The sequence below is a fragment of the Plectropomus leopardus genome, chromosome 19 (assembly GCF_008729295.1).
Source record: "Plectropomus leopardus isolate mb chromosome 19, YSFRI_Pleo_2.0, whole genome shotgun sequence".
In the NCBI taxonomy this organism is placed as follows: domain Eukaryota; kingdom Metazoa; phylum Chordata; class Actinopteri; order Perciformes; family Serranidae; genus Plectropomus; species Plectropomus leopardus.
In genome coordinates, this window is record NC_056481.1 from 16,011,360 (window position 1) to 16,036,358 (window position 24,999).

The 24,999-nt window shown below is 38.0% G+C and overlaps 1 protein-coding gene across 3 annotated transcripts; it reads left to right on the plus strand.

The window, feature by feature from the left end:
* Positions 1–294: 294 nt before the first annotated feature.
* Positions 295–13,216, plus strand: LOC121959359 (potassium voltage-gated channel subfamily A member 7-like). Of its 3 annotated transcripts, none has more exons than XM_042508632.1 (6): positions 295–409; positions 735–796; positions 4,521–4,659; positions 7,004–7,113; positions 7,334–8,102; positions 11,537–13,216. In XM_042508632.1, the coding sequence occupies exons 5-6, from the start codon at positions 7,419–7,421 to the stop codon at positions 12,440–12,442; spliced, it is 1,590 nt and encodes a 529-aa protein (XP_042364566.1). In that variant the 5' UTR covers positions 295–409; positions 735–796; positions 4,521–4,659; positions 7,004–7,113; positions 7,334–7,418; the 3' UTR covers positions 12,443–13,216. The 3 variants fall into 3 exon arrangements, with proteins under 3 accessions (XP_042364566.1, XP_042364567.1, XP_042364568.1); XM_042508633.1 differs by having other exon boundaries at positions 7,338–8,102; XM_042508634.1 differs by lacking the exons at positions 295–409; positions 735–796; positions 4,521–4,659 and having other exon boundaries at positions 6,931–7,113.
* Positions 13,217–24,999: the final 11,783 nt, after the last annotated feature.

Below are 24,999 nucleotides of genomic sequence, written 5' to 3' on the forward strand. Positions count from 1 at the left end.
CGAAACAGGCATTAGCATGGAGCCCCGAGCCCCATAAAATGCCCTTTGGGACCCCATAAAATGTTCTCCCCTATTTTTGTTGCGCATTTACTATGTTTTTCAAAAACTCCCTTCGCAAAAATAGCAATAGCGGAATGCCTAATTCATAAATAACTCACTTCTTGTCGGAGTCGGTCTGCCCCTTCCCCCCTCTTCAGTAGGCACTACATGGACTATTCCTTGATGCGCATCACCGTACTGCGCAGCGCTTATGCGGAAGTAATTCCAGCGCGCTGAAATTCAATTCATGTAAAAACAACACGGACAGAGAGACCAGCCGAGATAAAACATGAAGCGAAGTTACGAGAGCGGTTCAAAGAAAATGAAGAAGAGGGAGAAAAAGCAGGAGTTTTTAACAAACCTGCCAAAGGTAACTAGCTTGTTTCTCAGCGGTGCCGGCGGGACTGTCTGTCACAGACACGAGCAGCCAGCCGCGCCGCCTGCTCACAGTAACGTTAGAAAAATGAAATGTGATAGCAAGATTTGCCGAGGCCAAGTCTCGCAAAGTCAAGTTTTGGATGCCAAAACGGAGAGGAAGAGGGAGAGAGAGATAAGAGATGGAGACAAAAGCAGACGTAGAGAGAGGAGAGATGAAGACAAGCAGAGAGAGAGTGAGAGAGAGATCAGTCAGTCAGTACATTATATGTCTCCATAATTGATCTCTTATTGTCTTGTGTTGTATTCTCACTTTATAGTTGTCACAAGATACAGTACACAAGACCACGATCAACCTACTGCCACCCTCTGGAAAACCAAGGTAAATGTTGACATGTTTAACTACATTAGAGCGATGGATGCAGGGCCCCCAAAAGCATCACAAAACAATCCTGTGAGGAAGACTGGGAGACAGGCGTGGGCTGATCTTGACCTGTAAGTGATTGTGAAGAGGAGGCAGACAAGGGTTGAATTTTACTTGAGCTCAAAATTTCAGGAATTAAGAAAGAAAAAACAAACAAACAAAAAAAAAACAAAATATACATCAGCTTATGTTGCATTAGTTATGTTGCTCTGCAAATGTTAAAAAGGTAAGCCCATTTATCCAACAATACAGTCATATTATTGCTCTACATGTGCTTTATTTTGTACTTTGGGAAAAAAATAGATAAGACAACATAAGGTTAGCCTTTATTGTCTCTCTTAGGAGAAATTTGTCTTGAACAACCGAGAGACCCAGGCCCCATGGCCACACAATATACAGTCAAACTACAGTTAACACACAGGATCCTCCTCGGATCGACACATTAGGACGAGAGAACACAGGCAGCATGATCACACACACACACACACACACACACACACACACACACACACACACACACACACACACACACACACATACAATCAGACTACAATTAATCCACAGTATCCCCACCAGTTCATACACCCCAAGAGTATTGCACAATGCCCAAAATTGCATAGATTCTCTACAAGGATAATTACACCAAAGTGCTATACAAGTTATTGCACAAATGCCCCACACCTAATAAATGCTCACAAAATACTAATAAATGCCCACTCACTCCACACAAGTCAATTCATATACCCTGCATGAGATATCACATATATTGCTACCTTGAACACTAATACCTGCTCCCCTCTCTCCCCATTAATAACTACAGGGCTGTGGTCGCCAACAGACCTGGGGTCAAAGACCATTTCTTTTGTTTTGTTAATATTTAAAGTCAAGGTGTAACCCTCACACCACTGCACAACTTGTTCTATCTCAGACTTATACACAGCAATATCTGAATCCTTTGTTAGTAGACTTAATATGGCTTTGTCATCGGAGAACTTAATAATGTAGTTTTTCATATGCTGAATCCTGCAGTCATTTGTGTGTATAGTGTGAAAGGGAGAGGAGAGCTCAGACAGCCCTGAGGAGCCCCAGGATTTATAACCTGTGTGTCAGAGAGAGCTGAGTTAGCTTTCACCTGTTGCTGTCTACCTGTAAGAAAAGCAAAATACCATCTGATTATGTAGTGGTTCACCTCCATCTGCTTCAACTTCTTTAACATGATCAGAGGTAGTATGGTATTAAATGTGCAACTAAAATCCATAAACAAAAGTCTAACACAGGCAGTGGAATTTTCAAGATGTTTCCAAATAAAATGTGTAGTAGTGTTTAAAGCATCATCAGTTCCTCTACCAGATTTATACACAAATTGTCAGGAGTCTGAGAGATGTTGTACTTCACCCCGAAGATTACCTACCATAATGCGTTCTAGTGCCTTCATCACTATAGATGTTAATGCTACTTTTATAAAATCGTTATTGCTTTGTGGACAAGGCTTCTCTCTAACCGGGATAATGGCAGCTTTTTTCCATAAATTCGGGATCGTATGTGTGTCAGCAGAGAGCTGGAATAGAGGACTCCAAGCTGGGGTCAGGTCATTGGCAAATGTTTTAAAAAGGAGGGGTGAAATACCGTCTGGCCCACAGGCCTTCTTGGTGTGTATTTTTTAAAAAACCTCGGCCACAGCACCTCAATCAATTACAATTCTATCTGATGAGTTGCATGATATTGTATTTAACAAATTTACACATTGCTCAATACCATCACTCCCAACACAGACAAAACGCTTGTAAAAGTTGTTGAGTTCATTCGCTTTTTCCAGTTCATTAAGTACATGCTACCCTCTGCTGTCAAAATTCAAGTTTGTTGTGTTTTTCCCAGCATCCCACAGCTTTTTGTTGTTCTTGGTTGAAAAAGCCTCCCCTACGTGTAGGCTATTGTTGTTCTCATGCTTCCTTTAATTTTCCCTTGAATTCTTTTTGAGCAGCCCTCAGTTCCAATGAGTTGTTGTTCAGGAAAGCTTGTTTTTTGCGTCTGCAGTGCTTGATCTCCAGTGTGATGTACTCCTTATTGTTGGGGTCTTTTATGGCACTACAGTGTCAACACAAAAGTGAATATATCCTGTAATTGCCTCTGTGATATTGTCAATATTTCTGTCCTGAAAGAAGACATCCCAGTCTGTGGCCAGGAAGCAACCATTTAACTCCTCCTACTCCCATACTGCCACACACTTTGTAACAGGTTTGCTGCTTTTCAGAGCAGACCTGAAAGTAGGAATTAGCTGAATTGTGTTGCGGTCTGATTCTAGCAGCGTATATATCTTTAATATTGCCATAGCACTTGTCCAGTATCTTATTTTTTCGTGTGCTGTTTTTTTTTGACATATTGCTGGCAACCAGGAAGAGCATTGTCCATTTTACAATGATTTAAGTCCCCCATTTCAAAAATAGGTGCATGTGGTTTGCTTTCAAATGGCACATGAACACAGTCAGCTATAAGTGAGACGGCTTTAGATGCGTTCCCACTTGGCAGGATATACACAACACAAACTAGTATGTTCCCATAGTCTCTGTTTCTTTAACTGTGTAGTTCCTGCACCAAGAGTCCTTAACATAAACGCAAATTACACCCCCCCTGGATTTCCCCGAGTTAATATTCCTGACCAAACGAACATGTGAGAAGCCCTGTACCTGGTCCAGGGGGTCGGGGAAGTCTCCTTGAAACCAGGTCTCCATGTAGATCATGAGGCAGAAACTACCCATGAGGAAAAAAATAAACCTCCTATAATAATGATATTTCTCAACAACAACAACTCCTGCTGAATTAAGATATCTTTGCTGCTCTAAGTTACCTTCTTTAATCCTTACACTGGCTTCCTGTCACTCAGAGAATTTACTTTAAAATCTCACTGCTTGTCTACAAATCAATCAATCAGCGCCAAAATATATCTCTGACATGCTTGTGACATATGAACCCTCAAGGACCCTCAGAACATCAGGGGCCCGCCTACTGAGCGTCCCAAGAGTCAGGACTAAACATGGTGAAGCAGCATTTTGTTATTATGCAGCACAAACCTGGAATAAACTCCCAGATGAGGTTCGTCAAGCCCAGACTCTGATCACTTTTAAGGTAAAGCTAAAAATATTCCCTTTTCACACTGCCTACTCCACCTGCTGACTACCAACTTATTTTTAAATTTGATCTTAAATCATTTTAAATTATCTTTTTATCTTTGCACCTCTTGTCTGCACTTTTTTAGTAATTTAGTAATTGATTTTTAACTTTTTATATTATCTCTTTCTCTTTTATTGTAAATCTGTATCTTTTATTATATTTTTATATTTTATTATTCTGTAAAGCCCTTCAATTGCCCTGTGTACGAAATGTGCTGTACAAATGAAGCTGCCTTGCCTTCTGTTACTCATCACTAGCCTAGGGTTAAAATGTACTGCAAAGCTAGCAAAACTGTAACATTGGCATTTTTATACTTTATGTATTTATTAATTTGCACTGTCCCTTTTAAATAAACTAAACCTAAAACTTAGTTTATACCAATGCTAACATGACAGCTAGGCTATACTTAGGTTGCAGTGCAACAACTGCAAAAAAAAAACAAAAAAAACACCAGCAATGCTATCTACTAAGCAAAACATGAGATAACACAGGTTTGTTTCAATTATCCTTACAGGTGAGTGCCAGTGCTCAGCTGGATGAAGAAGCTGATCAAGCCACAGTGGGTGTCTTTGGCTACACCTGCGCTGTGCTACGCCATAAACTGTATTGGCTACAAGAAGGATGCTCAGAAAGTTCCTGGCTTCAAATTAAGGGTAAAGTTGCAAATTCTATATTTACATGTTACATTAAGTATGTGATACATTAATCATATGTTATGTTGGTTAGCAGGAAAATCCTGTTTGATTAAAAACAACCTGTGTTGACATTTCAAGGGTCTTTGAAGCTTTTTTTTTTTGTTGTTGTTGCTTTTTTTGGTGTGAGTGATGGTAGATATGTGAATGTTAAATTGCAAAACAACAGCAGTAGCCTTACTAAACACCTATTTGCATGCTTACTGTTTATGAAGTTTAAAAAGGTTAAATCTTAAACCTGGCTCATCATATTTTTTTCTTGTGTTGTATTCAGATGCCTTTTGCAAGCATTTAAACCTTTGAACTTGAGTAAAATGGTTTGATTTCTTCAGAAAACTTTCTTTCTCCTCCTTTGTTGTGTGTGGAATGTTTTCTTTTTTTCTGGTTAAGGTTTACTCAATTGTAGTAGGATAGGTTTTGCTAAGACTGAATCCAAGTTGGAGTATTTATAAGCCTCTCACCCATCCCCCCTCCCCTATAAGTGCAAGACTTTTCTAACCAGTCTTTACATGTAAGTCTACAGGGGAAAAAATAACTGAGGGGGATTGGTATAATATATGTAAAACACCATGCACGGCCATTAGCTCCAGAATCTGGAGAGAATTTTGCTGGAAAAACACAGTTAGATTTTTTATAACTCCAAAGATTAGGGGGAAACTGATATTGAGACAGCAACCATGCTGAAGGTTATGTGGACATATGGATGTGGACCATAAACATATATTTTGGACTTGTCAAGAATTAAAAGGTTATTGGGACAAAATATGGTTGAGTCTGAAAAAAATAATTGGATATGAGATCTCCAAAATGTACAAATACTCATAATTTGACACAGCATACCATACAAAATGAAGATGAGTATCTTGTTAAAGTGTTTCTATCAGCAGGTAAAACAGCAATAACAAGATTATGGTACAAAGCGGAACCTCTGACTGAGGAGCAGCGAATGTGCATTATGGAAGAAATGTTTGTAATGAAAAAAATTACATATATATTAAGGTTATAAGGGAAAAATGGGAAAAATGGATTGACTACAGAATGACACCACCAACAACATTGGACTGCAAGGACATTAAAGAAATGATAATATTAAAACAAACTGTCGTACCCTGACACTGTAACCGCAAAAGAAAATCTTAATAAATTATAAGTAAAAAAAAGAAAAGAAAAAGAAAACATGGCTTTATGGCAATGAGCAACTGTCCAGCAAATCAGAAAGAAAAAGGTGACAAGAACATGACCTAAAAATGGGCTTAAAAGAAGAGACAGAAAATTATTAGATAATTATATTTAAGAAGAAAAAAAGAATAACAAAAGAAAAGAGGGAAAATATCTAGAAAAAATATAAATTACACACGTATAGTCAATGTAAACATACATTTTTAGCAATTTTTTTTCAGTTCATTTCCTTGTTTGTGTTTGTTTTTATTTTTGTTTTCTTATTTTTGTTTTTTTGCTATTTTTTTGTTCATTTCCTTTTAACTTTTTGCTAATTTCTCGCTAAATTTGGGTAATTGCTTAAGTTGCACATTACTCATTCCTTGCATGATTTATTTTTTTTTTTAAGAAATAATGCCAATTTGGTCAGGTTTTAAAGGTTTAATTACCAACATGCTTTCCACCATCAAACAACAAATTTCCAACATTTCTAAATTTTCTTGCTGTTTGAACAAAACTGTAAACGAATTCTTGCATTATATTTAGTGCAAGGTCATGTTATCATGGGTCTCTTGGTCTACATACCACATACAAATTTTGTTCAGTAATTATAAAAAGTAAGAAAAGGGCTTTTGTGAAATATTTATAACCAACATACCCCGAATCATGCCAGTATAAACTGCTACAGTAATGCAAAACTAAAAGAACTAAAAGAAAAGAATGGGCTATTTGTTATGTATGTGTTTTCTATGACTATCACTTGAGTTCAACTGTTTCTTGTTTTTAAATCAAAAACTTTTGAGTCAATGACGAACAGTGAGGGACTTCTGTCAGTCAGGGTACCATGCTTGTTAGAGGGCGCAAAATCATGTCGTGCCAGGCAGAGGTGACATTTAATAGGAAGGTTGAAGGTTGTCTTGCCTCATAGCTGAAATGGAGGGAAAGGACAGGGAGGGGTTGGAGGGATCTAGCTTAGATATTGAATTTCAACAGGACAGCATTCCCAAAAAATTTCAAGACAGACAACGCGAGGCAGCGAGGCATGGGATAAGATTGCGGATGTTCCCTGAGCAAACAACTGGAAGCGCAGTTTGTGTACAACCTGGTCAGAGAGGCAGACAAAACAAGGGCTTTGTTTTTATGACAGACGGACATGATGACAGAGAGAAAAACGGACAACGTGATGAGCCACGGGAGACAAACAATGTGATTTCTTCATCCTGCCAGTAATTCCTGTTACCAGCTGTTTTACACTTAGTAAGTAAATGCTTTCATTTCACTAACTGGGTACTAACATTGCTTGTTGTTTGTCAGTTTTTTTTAATCCTCAGTTCACCTTTTACATAAAGTAAGTGAAACTTTAAAAAAAATCTTGCAACTTTTTTAATGGATTTGTATAACATGTCCCCTAATGTAACCTGTAATGCTTTTTAACTGAAAATCCAATCCACTGATGGAGCTATCACTCTTGTTTCAGACAGGGTTTGCTTCAAAGTCCAGTTGTTCGAAGAATTCTCAGAAGAGTGGTTTGCTGCATTCCCTGGCCTGTGATACACGCAGTAATGGACAGCAGTGATCCACAGGATGATGAAAGACGAGGCAGAGGGAAAGAGAGTGTCGGCAAGAACGACAAACAGCTGAAGAACCAGCTCAACTGTGAAAAAGGAGAGCAGGAGAACAAAGGGAATGAGAAGGAGAAGAAGAAAGAGAGACGGCGTTCTGGGTCTCTGTGGAGGACTGGATGGGCGCTGAGTGAAAGACTAGCCATCAATGTCTCAGGGATGCGTTATGAGACTCAGCTTCGCACCTTAGCCCAATTCCCTGACTCCATGCTTGGTGACCCCAGGCGGAGGTCACGGTACTTTGACCCGCTTCGCAACGAACTCTTCCTGGACCGAAATCGCGCCTGCTTCGATGCCATTCTTTACTTTTACCAGTCAGGCGGGAGGCTTCGGAGGCCCGCCAACATACCCCTGGACATCTTCATGGATGAGCTGACATTCTACGAGCTGGGAGAGGACATCATAAACCGCTTCAAGGAGGACGAGGGTTTTCCAAAAGAGGAGGAGAGGCCGCTGCCATCCAACGAAATCCAGAGAAGACTGTGGATGCTTTTTGAGCATCCAGAGTCGTCATCGGGCGCACGCATCATAGCCATCATCAGTGTTATGGTCATTGTGGTGTCCATCCTCATCTTCTGCCTGGAGACACTGCCAGACTTCAGGAGTGAGAAAGAGACACGAGAGGTAGGAAATGTTATTAAAAACAGAAACAGAATATTATAAAGATGTGTCAAGGATGGAGGGTTGAGTATAAGGCTGCAGCTAAGGATTATTTTGATAATCATTTTGGATTAATCGATTAATCGGATTTAAAACAGGTTACCATTGACAACAGTGCAAAAAATGCAATGCATAAACAGGCGGTTGCATCCCTGAGCTGTCAAAATAATATTAAATTAGAAATAATAACTACAAAATCAAACATGAAACAATTCAAAAACTAAATGTTGACAGCTTTTAGAACATACCCTTAGGTTTTCTTACTTTAAAACTGAACATGCGTCGTTTTGATTAGGCTTACTCTGCCGTTGAGCTTTTCTCCTCCTCACTTTAATTTTAGATGCTGTATCATAACCGTCGTGCTGTGCTGTCACTTTTGCATATTTTGCAGCTCACACACTTCCTTGTTTTGCATAACGTGAAGTGCTCCCAAACTTTTAAGGTTTTCATATGAAACGTCTTCTCCGCTCCCACTATGCCTCTTCAAAACACCGGCGTCTCCTGTCTGCATGTGGCGTTAATAGTCTCAACTAATCGATAATTTTATTCGTTGCCAACACATTTAATAATCGATTATAATCTATTTATTGATTTGTTGTTGCAGCCCTCGTTGAGAATTTTTTTTAGGGATTCCAAAATTTGTGAAGGAGACATGGATGCCATTATAGGGGTGTTACATTCAAGCCTTTGAAACCTGAGTAAATTGGTGTCATTTATTTTAAAACATGGGGCAGTTTAAGAAGAAATTAGTAAAAGGTACAAAAATTTTTTCTGTAACATGATTTTAATATATAATTACTAATTATAAATTTAGTTTTCTGGACATTTTCTCCTAGTTTTGTGATAATTTTCTAATTATCCATCTTCTTTTTAAAACTAATTTTCAGGTCATTTTCTTGTCACCTTTTACTTTTTTCTTGCAATTTGTGGGACATTTACTGTGAAACTGCCCTTTCTCCCCCTATGTTTCTGAAAGAAATCAAACCACGTTTCCCAGATTACAAAGGATTAAGTACTTTGTGAAAGGTGTCTCAACGTGTCACCTGATCTCATAATCATGAGGAAAGTCTTGTAAATGTGAGATCAGGATCTCGCAATTGCAGTGAAAGTTAAGGCAGTGTCAGTCTTTGCTAACCTAGACTACAGCATAAGACAGTGGGCAGTAAAGGTGCAGTCACATTTAATCTGCTCTTCTTTCTTTTGGTATGAGACACTTGGAAACTTTACTGTTACTTTATGTGTATGGAAATGATAGTCAACACTGTGCAGGGATTTAAAGTCCCTGGGATTGTTAAATTGGAAAATCTAGGACCAGTTAACCAATATTGAATGCTCCATGGATATAAATTCATGCATTTCCAATGTATTTATAATAACAAGATCCTGATCCCATAATAATGAGATGGTTAGAATAGCTCAAAGGTAAAATATTTGGTCATTAGAGAATTCAATGTTTTAAGTCTCTCTTGAAAAGAACTGTAAAGTAACTAACACTTCATCTATTTTATATTTTCTTATCATAGTTTATGTTTAATATCACACCAATAAATTCAAAGCCACTTGTTAAAGACATGTCAAACCACCTGGGTTTAAGGTCTTGAATGTGTTGACTCTCTGGGTCAAACAGACACATGATATCATGGGAAGCAGGTGTTTACGTAAACACATGGTGAGTACTACGCTGTTAGAAGGAAAGGTACTGACACGGAGACAACTATTTTTCAATGTGTCTGGAAGCAGACCAGATAGAGAGAGTGAGAGAGACTCAGGGAGGCTTATGGTGAGATTATTTTAGTCGGCTGTTAAATTTGATACACATGGATTCAGGAAGTGCTGAGGGGTACAGGCAGTAACGTGTGGGGGCCTGGAGTACAAATAAAAGGAAAGACAAGGAGAGGTGATGGTTATGTGCTGTTTATAAAAGGTCACACAAGTGACCGAACACATCAGCAAAGGTGAGCCAATAAAGCCATGCGGTGGCTTAGAACCGGAGACTAAAAGGTCTCACAGGATGAGAAGCGCACATTGGGTCATGTTAACACATTCCTCCAGGGCTGCTATGCTAGGCCAGGCCTGCCTTTACACATCGAGCTGCCAGGAAACTACTGTAACTTACTCCAGTCCAAGTCAGTGGCAGGCCCACTGAATTGCATTGGCAATGGTGTTTGGCCTCAGAGGCCAGGGGGATAGTATCAGCAAAGGTGGAGATGGACGACGAGACGTCTCGTGTTTCTCTTCGGAGATCTCACGGGGTTATATTTAGTCTTAGGAGAGCCCTTGGAGCAGATCAACACGTAGATGTCCACCTTTAGAGATAAACACTGTCACTGACCTGCTACCAAAAGTCACAAGGAATACCCTAGGTTTATTTAAACTGGCTGAAACTTTATATATTATACTTCACAGCATTGCTGAACCGATCCCTGTGTATCCGTATCATTGGTTTTGACACTTTTAATTTGATGTTAAGTGTGAGACGTTTTAAACGGCCACGGTCCAATGCTTAAATGTAATGCTAATAACAGACACGGAGGAAGGAAAGACAGGTGGACTGAAAATGAGATAGGGGAAGCTATGATTAAAATGTAAAGCCGCAGATGTCACACACTTTTATGATGGTGTCAAAACTGAGAACCAATGAGACAGTGGACAACATGCTGAAGTGTCAATGTACTTTATTACAGTACCATGAAAACAGTGTGTCAATATATATGTAGTCAGATGAGAAATATATCGTTGTCATGTATATATGGTAAATACGTTGCTGTACCCTCCAGCTGGTTAGCTTAGCATAAAGACTGCTAAAAGGGGGGAAGAGGGTAAATTGGCACTATCCCCTTCCATTGTGTTACATTATCTATAGTTTGATGAACCAACCCGATTGTCAGAGAACATGTTGAAATTGTACATTTCTGCAAAGTATGGATATGTAACATTCAATGTTATGTTGAAACTTTGTGTCTTTGGGTTTAGGCACTTGGCTATGATTAAGAAAAAATATTTTGTTTGACTGAAAGTCCACAGTTTCATGACTCGAAATGCCACTGTTGTCTAAAAAAAACACCTAGTTTTGTTGTTTGTAGGTCTAAAAAAGTGGCCGACGGCTTGGCAGCAGTCTTGCCCTTGGTGTCACACCATCCACCTTACAACGACGAAGTCAGGTCACATAAGTCTAATCAGAACTGTCACTTTACAAACATTGAAGTGTATGAAATGTATAAATGTGACTTGACTGTGGTTTGCAGAAATGTACAATGCCAAAATTTTATTCTAGAATCTGGGCTGGAAGATCAATTTGCAAAATGACAGTTGTATTTGACAATTGTATTTTAATTATTTTATGATTATACTTCCATTTTACTTTTTAACTTTATCTTTTCTGTTTGTCCTGTCTCCAGGAATATTTTTACAGGTACCACTCTCAGGCAAAGAACGTATCTGAGAATATGCCTCCTCCACACAGTGTTTTCCATGACCCCTTTTTCATGGTGGAGACCATCTGTATATGCTGGTTCTCCTTTGAGCTCCTGATGCGCTTCGCTTGCTCTCCCAGCAAGACGCACTTCTTCAAGGATGTCATGAACATCATTGATTTCAGTGCCATCCTCCCCTATTTTGTTACTCTGGGTACCGAGCTGGCTAAAGACAATGACGCCTCTCCAGCCACATCCTTGGCCATCATCAGAGTCATCAGATTAGTGAGGGTGTTCAGGATCTTCAAGTTGTCTCGTCACTCAAAGGGCCTCCAGATCCTTGGTCAGACACTGAGGGCCAGCATGCGTGAGCTGGGCCTGCTTATTTTTTTCCTGTTTATCGGTGTCATCCTTTTCTCCAGCGCCATCTACTTTGCTGAGGCTGACCACACCAACACAGACTTTATCAGTATACCACATGCCTTCTGGTGGGCAGTTGTCACCATGACTACAGTGGGCTACGGTGACATGTACCCAGAGACAGTGTGGGGTAAGATGGTGGGCTCAATGTGCGCCATTGCTGGCGTGCTCACCATCTCTCTGCCAGTGCCCGTCATTGTGTCCAACTTTAGCTACTTCTACCATCGGGAGACTGAATGTGAGGATAATACTGAGTACAGACATGTCCAGACAAGTCTGTGGGAAGATGAGGGGCCAGAAGACGAGGAAGGTGAGGAAGGGGATAGAGATCCGGAGGGAGATTATTATGCCATTGAAGGCATCTGCAGCCCTTTGAATGGGACTCTGCTGGGTGGACTGTGTACAGGACAGAGCACAGAGTTTAGAGGAGGAAACATGTATCTGAGGGAACCACTGGTTACTCAAGTGTAGGGAGGATGGATGTTGTTTTGCACCTTTTGACAAGGACAAAACAGAAGTGAATGAAAAAGCTGAATGAGACATGAAATTTGAAAAAAACAAGAAGCTCAAACCATAAATAAATCTCTAATATGTCTACTAAATACTTAATATTGCCTTTACTTGTTCATTTATTAGTATTTATCACTTGCCAGCAATTGGCACTGAAAGGCAACTCTTGTACAATATAGCTTTAAAAAAGCAAGAAAACAACTGAGTTAGTTTCACATTCTCAGGTCTTGATATACACTGTAAATATCAAATGAGCTGTTACTAATTAATGCTTCCAGCTTTGTTTTTGAAGAAGACTTTCTAAATGTCTGCTCTGTGCCTTGAAACTATAATGTCTTAGTAGGGCTACTTGCACTTTTTTGGCTAATTGTTTAAAATGAAAGGAGATAGATTATTGGTCGTATAGATTTCATCAAAACTCATCCAAACACCAGCAGAGCTGTCGACACAGACAGATTAAAATTGTGTCATAAACCAACCCCACATTCTCAACATTCTTCTGTAAGTAATGTACAAAGTTGACATTTGCGTAGTTTTGGCTCATGTCACCTGAAGGGACAGGCATAACCTTTATCATGCTGTAATACAACACTGTTTCACACGTAATGACACAGTGTTATCCATTTGTGTTTAAGAGTGAAGTTTTAATTGCAGAAGTTCTGTATTTAGCTGCTGAATTAGGCCTGTGCAGTCAGTGTTTTTAATAAAGGTTATATTTTATTAATTTTCTCAAAAGAAGTAGTGTTATTTATGGTTGCCCATGGTATGGAGTAGCTATTTAGAAAAGAGATGTTGGTGTCAATAAAAAAAAAGGGAGGGGGCATTCAATATAACAGGGTAATCTTAGCATATCATATAAAGTATAACAAACAAGAGAAACAAAATTGAATTTGATCCTTCACTACTTAGCCTATTGCATCCATAAGATAATTTGTCCCTAAGGTCTGCCAGATCCAAATCCGTGTTTCACTTTTGTTTGGCCGACCTTTCCCACAGTAACTAAGCTGTGATAAGCTCATAGCTTCCAGTAACACCACTCTCGGTTTCACTGGGACACGTAAGACTTTCGATCACAGTGATGGACCATGGAAAGTATGTGAACTAATGTAACATTGCTAGTGTAAACAGCGTCAATGATGTGTTTGTGTTATTGATGCTGATTTAAAACTCCTATACCTTTAATTTTAAGTAAAACTATCCTATGAAATGATGTTATATGGCAATTGTGCAAAGATGCTGCCACTCAAGATAACAAGATCAATCTTTAAGAATGTGCATCTCTTGTGACATCATATATCAGAAAATGTGCTGATGATGTGGTGATCACAAAGATGGTTGAGATCATTCCCCAACCTGGATGAATGAGGAGGTGAAGGCTCTTCTCAGAGCAAAAGAAGCTGCCTTTCAGTCAGGGGACAAGGAGGCTTACATCTTCGCCAGAGCACGACTGAGAGCTGGCAGCAAGGAGGCTTGAAGGAAACCTCACCAGAGACTGGAGAGAGACCTCAACAGTAACCGCACTAAAGATATATGGCAGGTGGTTCACAATGTCACAGACTACAAAAGCAGGAGCGCCCCCATCATATGCGAGGCCACACTGACGTACGAGCTGAACACATTTTACGCTCGCTTTGACCTCCTCAATAAGGACTCAGCAGTGAAGTCTACTCCACATCCAGAGAACCGATCACTTTCTGTGACCAGCAGATGTGAGGAAACTCCTGCTGAGAGTGAATATTAACAAGTCCACCGGCCCCAACAACATTCCTGGACGTGCTAAAAACTTGTGCTGATCAGCTTGTTAATGTTCTAACTAACATTTTTAACATCTCACTCTCACAAGAGACTGTTCCCTCCTGCCTCAAGACAGCCATCATCGTTCCTGTACCTAAAATGTCTGCTGTTCCTTGTCTTAATGACTACTGCCCTGTGGCTCTTGCCCCTATTCTGATTAGAAACTGGTTCTCCAGCACATCAAAGACAACATTCCTGCCAGCCTGGACCCTCACAAGTATACTTTCAGAACCAACAGATCCACAGAGGATGCCATATCTACTGCTCTTCACTCACCTGGAGAATAAGAACAGCTACATCGGGATGCTGTTTGTTGACTTCAGCTCCGCATTCAACACAATCTCTCCCATGAAGCTGATTGGAAAACTTAACACCCTGGGCTTCAGTAGAACACTCTGCAACTGGATCCTGGACTTCCTCACATGCGAACCCCAGAGAGTTAGGATTGGCAGTCTCACCTCCTCTAAATTAGTGCTCAACACTAGAGCCCCCCAGGATTGTGTGCTTACCCCCCTCCTGTTTACACACAAAAAACAACAGAAAACCACATAAAATAACAAGCTGAAACACGCCATGGCATGGGATGTAGCAAAGACCGACCAAATCACCATAATATATCATGATGAAAAAACAACCAGAAAAGCCATACTATAGTAATGTTAAAAATATCAAAATATGACATGTCCAAAACACTGCTGACATCCGCATAAAATAGCGCGCCGAGACATGCCATAGCATAGAACGTTGCAAAAAACAGCCAAAAACACCATCATTTAGCAGGATGAAAAATTGACCCAAAATGCCATACTATAGTATTGCGAAAAATGTAAAAATTGTACATGTCCCTAAAATTGCTGTAAACAGCTAGAAACCACTTAAAATAGTGTGCCCAAGCACACCATGGCATAGCATGTTGCAAAAATGGCCAAAAACACCATAATATAACATCTTGGGAAAAAAAACCCAAATGCCATACTATAGTGTTGTGAAAAATAACAGCTGAAAACTGCCTAAAAAAGTTTGCTGAGACACACCATAGGATAGCATGTACAAAAGAGGCCCAAAATGCCGTACTATAGTGTTGCGAAAAATATCAAAATATAACATGTCCCCAAAACACCTGAAAACAGTGTACTAAGACATGCCAAAGAATAGAATGGCCAAAAACAGTCAAGAACCCATTAAAAAACATGTTGAAAAAATGACCAAAAACCAAGGTGAAAATATCAAAATTTGACCCGTCAAAAAAAGTTCAAAACCACTTAGTATAGCACGTAGAGACGTGTTATCGTATACAGTGTTGAAAAAACATCTCAAAATGGCCCAAAAACCCATAAAATAGCATGTTGAAAAAGTGAGCAAAAAAGCAGGGCTATAGTATGGCAAAAATGTCAAAATTTGAGCCATCCTAAAAACAGCCGAAAACCACTTAGTATAGCACGTAGAGGCGTGTTATCATATACGGTGTTGAAAAATATCTCAAAATGGCGCCAAAACCCATAAAATAGCACGTTGAAAAAATGACCAAAAAAGCAAGGCTATAGTATGGCGAAAATGTCAGAATTTGACCCCTCCAAAAAACAGCTGAAAACCACTTAGTATAGCACGTAGAGGCGTGTTATCGTATACAGTGTTGAAAAAACATCTCCAAATGGCCCAAAAACCCCATAAAATAGCATGTTGACAAAATGACCAAAAAACCAAGGCTATAGTATGGCAAAAATGTCAAAATTTGACCGATCCAAAAAACAGCTGAAAACCACTTAGTAAAGCACGTAGAGGCGTGTTATCATATACAGTGTTGAAAAAACATCTCAAACTGGCCCAAAACCCCATAAAATACCATGTTGAAAAAATGAGCGAAAAAAGCAAGGCTATAGTATGGCAAAAATGTCGTAATTTGTGCCGTCCAAAAAAACAACTGAAAACAACTTAGTATAGTACATAGAGGCGTTTTATAGCATGAGATATTGAAAAAACATCTCAACACGGCCCAAAAACCCCTAAAATAGCATGTTGAAAAAATGACCAAGGAAGCAAGGCTATAGCATGGCAAAAATGTAAAAATTTGACCCCTCCAAAAAACAGCTGAAAACCACTTAGTATAGCACGCAAAGGCATGTTGTAGTATACAGTGTCAAAAAATATTTCGAAACAGCCGAAAACCCCACAAAATATCATGTTGAAAAAGTGACCAAAAAGTCAAGGCTATACTATGGCGAAGATTTCAAAATTTGACCCCTCCAAAAAACAGCTGAAAACCACTTAGTATAGCACGTAGAGGCGTGTTATAGTATACAGTGTTGAAAAAACATCTCAAAATGGCCCAAAAACCCATAAAATAGCATGTTGAAAAAATGACCAAAAAAGCAAGGCTATAGTATGGCAAAAATGTCAAAATTTGACCCCTCCAAAAAACAGCTGAAAACCACTTAGTATAGCACGTAGAGGCGTGTTATAGTATACAGTGTTGAAAAAACATCTCAAAATGGCCCAAAAACCCATAAAATAGCATGTTGAAAAAATGACCAAAAAAGCAAGGCTATAGTATGGCAAAAATGTCAAAATTTGACCCCTCCAAAAAACAGCTGAAAACCACTTAGTATAGCACGTAGAGGCGTGTTATAGTATACAGTGTTGAAAAAACATCTCAAAATGGCCCAAAAACCCATAAAATAGCATGTTGAAAAAATGACCAAAAAAGCAAGGCTATAGTATGGCAAAAATGTCAAAATTTGACCCCTCCAAAAAACAGCTGAAAACCACTTAGTATAGCACGTAGAGGCGTGTTATAGTATACAGTGTTGAAAAAACATCTCAAAATGGCCCAAAAACCCATAAAATAGCATGTTGAAAAAATGACCAAAAAAGCAAGGCTATAGTATGGCAAAAATGTCAAAATTTGACCCCTCCAAAAAACAGCTGAAAACCACTTAGTATAGCACGTAGAGGCGTGTTATAGTATACAGTGTTGAAAAAACATCTCAAAATGGCCCAAAAACCCATAAAATAGCATGTTGAAAAAATGACCAAAAAAGCAAGGCTATAGTATGGCAAAAATGTCAAAATTTGACCCCTCCAAAAAACAGCTGAAAACCACTTAGTATAGCACGTAGAGGCGTGTTATAGTATACAGTGTTGAAAAAACATCTCAAAATGGCCCAAAAACCCATAAAATAGCATGTTGAAAAAATGACCAAAAAAGCAAGGCTATAGTATGGCAAAAATGTCAAAATTTGACCCCTCCAAAAAACAGCTGAAAACCACTTAGTATAGCACGTAGAGGCGTGTTATAGTATACAGTGTTGAAAAAACATCTCAAAATGGCCCAAAAACCCATAAAATAGCATGTTGAAAAAATGACCAAAAAAGCAAGGCTATAGTATGGCAAAAATGTCAAAATTTGACCCCTCCAAAAAACAGCTGAAAACCACTTAGTATAGCACGTAGAGGCGTGTTATAGTATACAGTGTTGAAAAAACATCTCAAAATGGCCCAAAAACCCATAAAATAGCATGTTGAAAAAATGACCAAAAAAGCAAGGCTATAGTATGGCAAAAATGTCAAAATTTGACCCCTCCAAAAAACAGCTGAAAACCACTTAGTATAGCACGTAGAGGCGTGTTATAGTATACAGTGTTGAAAAAACATCTCAAAATGGCCCAAAAACCCATAAAATAGCATGTTGAAAAAATGACCAAAAAAGCAAGGCTATAGTATGGCAAAAATGTCAAAATTTGACCCCTCCAAAAAACAGCTGAAAACCACTTAGTATAGCACGTAGAGGCGTGTTATAGTATACAGTGTTGAAAAAACATCTCAAAATGGCCCAAAAACCCATAAAATAGCATGTTGAAAAAATGACCAAAAAAGCAAGGCTATAGTATGGCAAAAATGTCAAAATTTGACCCCTCCAAAAAACAGCTGAAAACCACTTAGTATAGCACGTAGAGGCGTGTTATAGTATACAGTGTTGAAAAAACATCTCAAAATGGCCCAAAAACCCATAAAATAGCATGTTGAAAAAATGACCAAAAAAGCAAGGCTATAGTATGGCAAAAATGTCAAAATTTGACCCCTCCAAAAAACAGCTGAAAACCACTTAGTATAGCACGTAGAGGCGTGTTATAGTATACAGTGTTGAAAAAACATCTCAAAATGGCCCAAAAACCCATAAAATAGCATGTTGAAAAAATGACCAAAAAAGCAAGGCTATAGTATGGCAAAAATGTCAAAATTTGACCCCTCCAAAAAACAGCTGAAAACCACTTAGTATAGCACGTAGAGGCGTGTTATAGTATACAGTGTTGAAAAAACATCTCAAAATGGCCCAAAAACCCATAAAATAGCATGTTGAAAAAATGACCAAAAAAGCAAGGCTATAGTATGGCAAAAATGTCAAAATTTGACCCCTCCAAAAAACAGCTGAAAACCACTTAGTATAGCACGTAGAGGCGTGTTATAGTATACAGTGTTGAAAAAACATCTCAAAATGGCCCAAAAACCCATAAAATAGCATGTTGAAAAAATGACCAAAAAAGCAAGGCTATAGTATGGCAAAAATGTCAAAATTTGACCCCTCCAAAAAACAGCTGAAAACCACTTAGTATAGCACGTAGAGGCGTGTTATAGTATACAGTGTTGAAAAAACATCTCAAAATGGCCCAAAAACCCATAAAATAGCATGTTGAAAAAATGACCAAAAAAGCAAGGCTATAGTATGGCAAAAATGTCAAAATTTGACCCCTCCAAAAAACAGCTGAAAACCACTTAGTATAGCACGTAGAGGCGTGTTATAGTATACAGTGTTGAAAAAACATCTCAAAATGGCCCAAAAACCCATAAAATAGCATGTTGAAAAAATGACCAAAAAAGCAAGGCTATAGTATGGCAAAAATGTCAAAATTTGACCCCTCCAAAAAACAGCTGAAAACCACTTAGTATAGCACGTAGAGGCGTGTTATAGTATACAGTGTTGAAAAAACATCTCAAAATGGCCCAAAAACCCATAAAATAGCATGTTGAAAAAATGACCAAAAAAGCAAGGCTATAGTATGGCAAAAATGTCAAAATTTGACCCCTCCAAAAAACAGCTGAAAACCACTTAGTATAGCACGTAGAGGCGTGTTATAGTATACAGTGTTGAAAAAACATCTCAAAATGGCCCAAAAACCCATAAAATAGCATGTTGAAAAAATGACCAAAAAAGCAAGGCTATAGTATGGCAAAAATGTCAAAATTTGACCCCTCCAAAAAACAGCTGAAAACCACTTAGTATAGCACGTAGAGGCGTGTTATAGTATACAGTGTTGAAAAAACATCTCAAAATGGCCCAAAAACCCATAAAATAGCATGTTGAAAAAATGACCAAAAAAGCAAGGCTATAGTATGGCAAAAATGTCAAAATTTGACCCCTCCAAAAAACAGCTGAAAACCACTTAGTATAGCACGTAGAGGCGTGTTATAGTATACAGTGTTGAAAAAACATCTCAAAATGGCCCAAAAACCCATAAAATAGCATGTTGAAAAAATGACCAAAAAAGCAAGGCTATAGTATGGCAAAAATGTCAAAATTTGACCCCTCCAAAAAACAGCTGAAAACCACTTAGTATAGCACGTAGAGGCGTGTTATAGTATACAGTGTTGAAAAAACATCTCAAAATGGCCCAAAAACCCATAAAATAGCATGTTGAAAAAATGACCAAAAAAGCAAGGCTATAGTATGGCAAAAATGTCAAAATTTGACCCCTCCAAAAAACAGCTGAAAACCACTTAGTATAGCACGTAGAGGCGTGTTATAGTATACAGTGTTGAAAAAACATCTCAAAATGGCCCAAAAACCCATAAAATAGCATGTTGAAAAAATGACCAAAAAAGCAAGGCTATAGTATGGCAAAAATGTCAAAATTTGACCCCTCCAAAAAACAGCTGAAAACCACTTAGTATAGCACGTAGAGGCGTGTTATAGTATACAGTGTTGAAAAAACATCTCAAAATGGCCCAAAAACCCATAAAATAGCATGTTGAAAAAATGACCAAAAAAGCAAGGCTATAGTATGGCAAAAATGTCAAAATTTGACCCCTCCAAAAAACAGCTGAAAACCACTTAGTATAGCACGTAGAGGCGTGTTATAGTATACAGTGTTGAAAAAACATCTCAAAATGGCCCAAAAACCCATAAAATAGCATGTTGAAAAAATGACCAAAAAAGCAAGGCTATAGTATGGCAAAAATGTCAAAATTTGACCCCTCCAAAAAACAGCTGAAAACCACTTAGTATAGCACGTAGAGGCGTGTTATAGTATACAGTGTTGAAAAAACATCTCAAAATGGCCCAAAAACCCATAAAATAGCATGTTGAAAAAATGACCAAAAAAGCAAGGCTATAGTATGGCAAAAATGTCAAAATTTGACCCCTCCAAAAAACAGCTGAAAACCACTTAGTATAGCACGTAGAGGCGTGTTATAGTATACAGTGTTGAAAAAACATCTCAAAATGGCCCAAAAACCCATAAAATAGCATGTTGAAAAAATGACCAAAAAAGCAAGGCTATAGTATGGCAAAAATGTCAAAATTTGACCCCTCCAAAAAACAGCTGAAAACCACTTAGTATAGCACGTAGAGGCGTGTTATAGTATACAGTGTTGAAAAAACATCTCAAAATGGCCCAAAAACCCATAAAATAGCATGTTGAAAAAATGACCAAAAAAGCAAGGCTATAGTATGGCAAAAATGTCAAAATTTGACCCCTCCAAAAAACAGCTGAAAACCACTTAGTATAGCACGTAGAGGCGTGTTATAGTATACAGTGTTGAAAAAACATCTCAAAATGGCCCAAAAACCCATAAAATAGCATGTTGAAAAAATGACCAAAAAAGCAAGGCTATAGTATGGCAAAAATGTCAAAATTTGACCCCTCCAAAAAACAGCTGAAAACCACTTAGTATAGCACGTAGAGGCGTGTTATAGTATACAGTGTTGAAAAAACATCTCAAAATGGCCCAAAAACCCATAAAATAGCATGTTGAAAAAATGACCAAAAAAGCAAGGCTATAGTATGGCAAAAATGTCAAAATTTGACCCCTCCAAAAAACAGCTGAAAACCACTTAGTATAGCACGTAGAGGCGTGTTATAGTATACAGTGTTGAAAAAACATCTCAAAATGGCCCAAAAACCCATAAAATAGCATGTTGAAAAAATGACCAAAAAAGCAAGGCTATAGTATGGCAAAAATGTCAAAATTTGACCCCTCCAAAAAACAGCTGAAAACCACTTAGTATAGCACGTAGAGGCGTGTTATAGTATACAGTGTTGAAAAAACATCTCAAAATGGCCCAAAAACCCATAAAATAGCATGTTGAAAAAATGACCAAAAAAGCAAGGCTATAGTATGGCAAAAATGTCAAAATTTGACCCCTCCAAAAAACAGCTGAAAACCACTTAGTATAGCACGTAGAGGCGTGTTATAGTATACAGTGTTGAAAAAACATCTCAAAATGGCCCAAAAACCCATAAAATAGCATGTTGAAAAAATGACCAAAAAAGCAAGGCTATAGTATGGCAAAAATGTCAAAATTTGACCCCTCCAAAAAACAGCTGAAAACCACTTAGTATAGCACGTAGAGGCGTGTTATAGTATACAGTGTTGAAAAAACATCTCAAAATGGCCCAAAAACCCATAAAATAGCATGTTGAAAAAATGACCAAAAAAGCAAGGCTATAGTATGGCAAAAATGTCAAAATTTGACCCCTCCAAAAAACAGCTGAAAACCACTTAGTATAGCACGTAGAGGCGTGTTATAGTATACAGTGTTGAAAAAACATCTCAAAATGGCCCAAAAACCCATAAAATAGCATGTTGAAAAAATGACCAAAAAAGCAAGGCTATAGTATGGCAAAAATGTCAAAATTTGACCCCTCCAAAAAACAGCTGAAAACCACTTAGTATAGCACGTAGAGGCGTGTTATAGTATACAGTGTTGAAAAAACATCTCAAAATGGCCCAAAAACCCATAAAATAGCATGTTGAAAAAATGACCAAAAAAGCAAGGCTATAGTATGGCAAAAATGTCAAAATTTGACCCCTCCAAAAAACAGCTGAAAACCACTTAGTATAGCACGTAGAGGCGTGTTATAGTATACAGTGTTGAAAAAACATCTCAAAATGGCCCAAAAACCCATAAAATAGCATGTTGAAAAAATGACCAAAAAAGCAAGGCTATAGTATGGCAAAAATGTCAAAATTTGACCCCTCCAAAAAACAGCTGAAAACCACTTAGTATAGCACGTAGAGGCGTGTTATAGTATACAGTGTTGAAAAAACATCTCAAAATGGCCCAAAAACCCATAAAATAGCATGTTGAAAAAATGACCAAAAAAGCAAGGCTATAGTATGGCAAAAATGTCAAAATTTGACCCCTCCAAAAAACAGCTGAAAACCACTTAGTATAGCACGTAGAGGCGTGTTATAGTATACAGTGTTGAAAAAACATCTCAAAATGGCCCAAAAACCCATAAAATAGCATGTTGAAAAAATGACCAAAAAAGCAAGGCTATAGTATGGCAAAAATGTCAAAATTTGACCCCTCCAAAAAACAGCTGAAAACCACTTAGTATAGCACGTAGAGGCGTGTTATAGTATACAGTGTTGAAAAAACATCTCAAAATGGCCCAAAAACCCATAAAATAGCATGTTGAAAAAATGACCAAAAAAGCAAGGCTATAGTATGGCAAAAATGTCAAAATTTGACCCCTCCAAAAAACAGCTGAAAACCACTTAGTATAGCACGTAGAGGCGTGTTATAGTATACAGTGTTGAAAAAACATCTCAAAATGGCCCAAAAACCCATAAAATAGCATGTTGAAAAAATGACCAAAAAAGCAAGGCTATAGTATGGCAAAAATGTCAAAATTTGACCCCTCCAAAAAACAGCTGAAAACCACTTAGTATAGCACGTAGAGGCGTGTTATAGTATACAGTGTTGAAAAAACATCTCAAAATGGCCCAAAAACCCATAAAATAGCATGTTGAAAAAATGACCAAAAAAGCAAGGCTATAGTATGGCAAAAATGTCAAAATTTGACCCCTCCAAAAAACAGCTGAAAACCACTTAGTATAGCACGTAGAGGCGTGTTATAGTATACAGTGTTGAAAAAACATCTCAAAATGGCCCAAAAACCCATAAAATAGCATGTTGAAAAAATGACCAAAAAAGCAAGGCTATAGTATGGCAAAAATGTCAAAATTTGACCCCTCCAAAAAACAGCTGAAAACCACTTAGTATAGCACGTAGAGGCGTGTTATAGTATACAGTGTTGAAAAAACATCTCAAAATGGCCCAAAAACCCATAAAATAGCATGTTGAAAAAATGACCAAAAAAGCAAGGCTATAGTATGGCAAAAATGTCAAAATTTGACCCCTCCAAAAAACAGCTGAAAACCACTTAGTATAGCACGTAGAGGCGTGTTATAGTATACAGTGTTGAAAAAACATCTCAAAATGGCCCAAAAACCCATAAAATAGCATGTTGAAAAAATGACCAAAAAAGCAAGGCTATAGTATGGCAAAAATGTCAAAATTTGACCCCTCCAAAAAACAGCTGAAAACCACTTAGTATAGCACGTAGAGGCGTGTTATAGTATACAGTGTTGAAAAAACATCTCAAAATGGCCCAAAAACCCATAAAATAGCATGTTGAAAAAATGACCAAAAAAGCAAGGCTATAGTATGGCAAAAATGTCAAAATTTGACCCCTCCAAAAAACAGCTGAAAACCACTTAGTATAGCACGTAGAGGCGTGTTATAGTATACAGTGTTGAAAAAACATCTCAAAATGGCCCAAAAACCCATAAAATAGCATGTTGAAAAAATGACCAAAAAAGCAAGGCTATAGTATGGCAAAAATGTCAAAATTTGACCCCTCCAAAAAACAGCTGAAAACCACTTAGTATAGCACGTAGAGGCGTGTTATAGTATACAGTGTTGAAAAAACATCTCAAAATGGCCCAAAAACCCATAAAATAGCATGTTGAAAAAATGACCAAAAAAGCAAGGCTATAGTATGGCAAAAATGTCAAAATTTGACCCCTCCAAAAAACAGCTGAAAACCACTTAGTATAGCACGTAGAGGCGTGTTATAGTATACAGTGTTGAAAAAACATCTCAAAATGGCCCAAAAACCCATAAAATAGCATGTTGAAAAAATGACCAAAAAAGCAAGGCTATAGTATGGCAAAAATGTCAAAATTTGACCCCTCCAAAAAACAGCTGAAAACCACTTAGTATAGCACGTAGAGGCGTGTTATAGTATACAGTGTTGAAAAAACATCTCAAAATGGCCCAAAAACCCATAAAATAGCATGTTGAAAAAATGACCAAAAAAGCAAGGCTATAGTATGGCAAAAATGTCAAAATTTGACCCCTCCAAAAAACAGCTGAAAACCACTTAGTATAGCACGTAGAGGCGTGTTATAGTATACAGTGTTGAAAAAACATCTCAAAATGGCCCAAAAACCCATAAAATAGCATGTTGAAAAAATGACCAAAAAAGCAAGGCTATAGTATGGCAAAAATGTCAAAATTTGACCCCTCCAAAAAACAGCTGAAAACCACTTAGTATAGCACGTAGAGGCGTGTTATAGTATACAGTGTTGAAAAAACATCTCAAAATGGCCCAAAAACCCATAAAATAGCATGTTGAAAAAATGACCAAAAAAGCAAG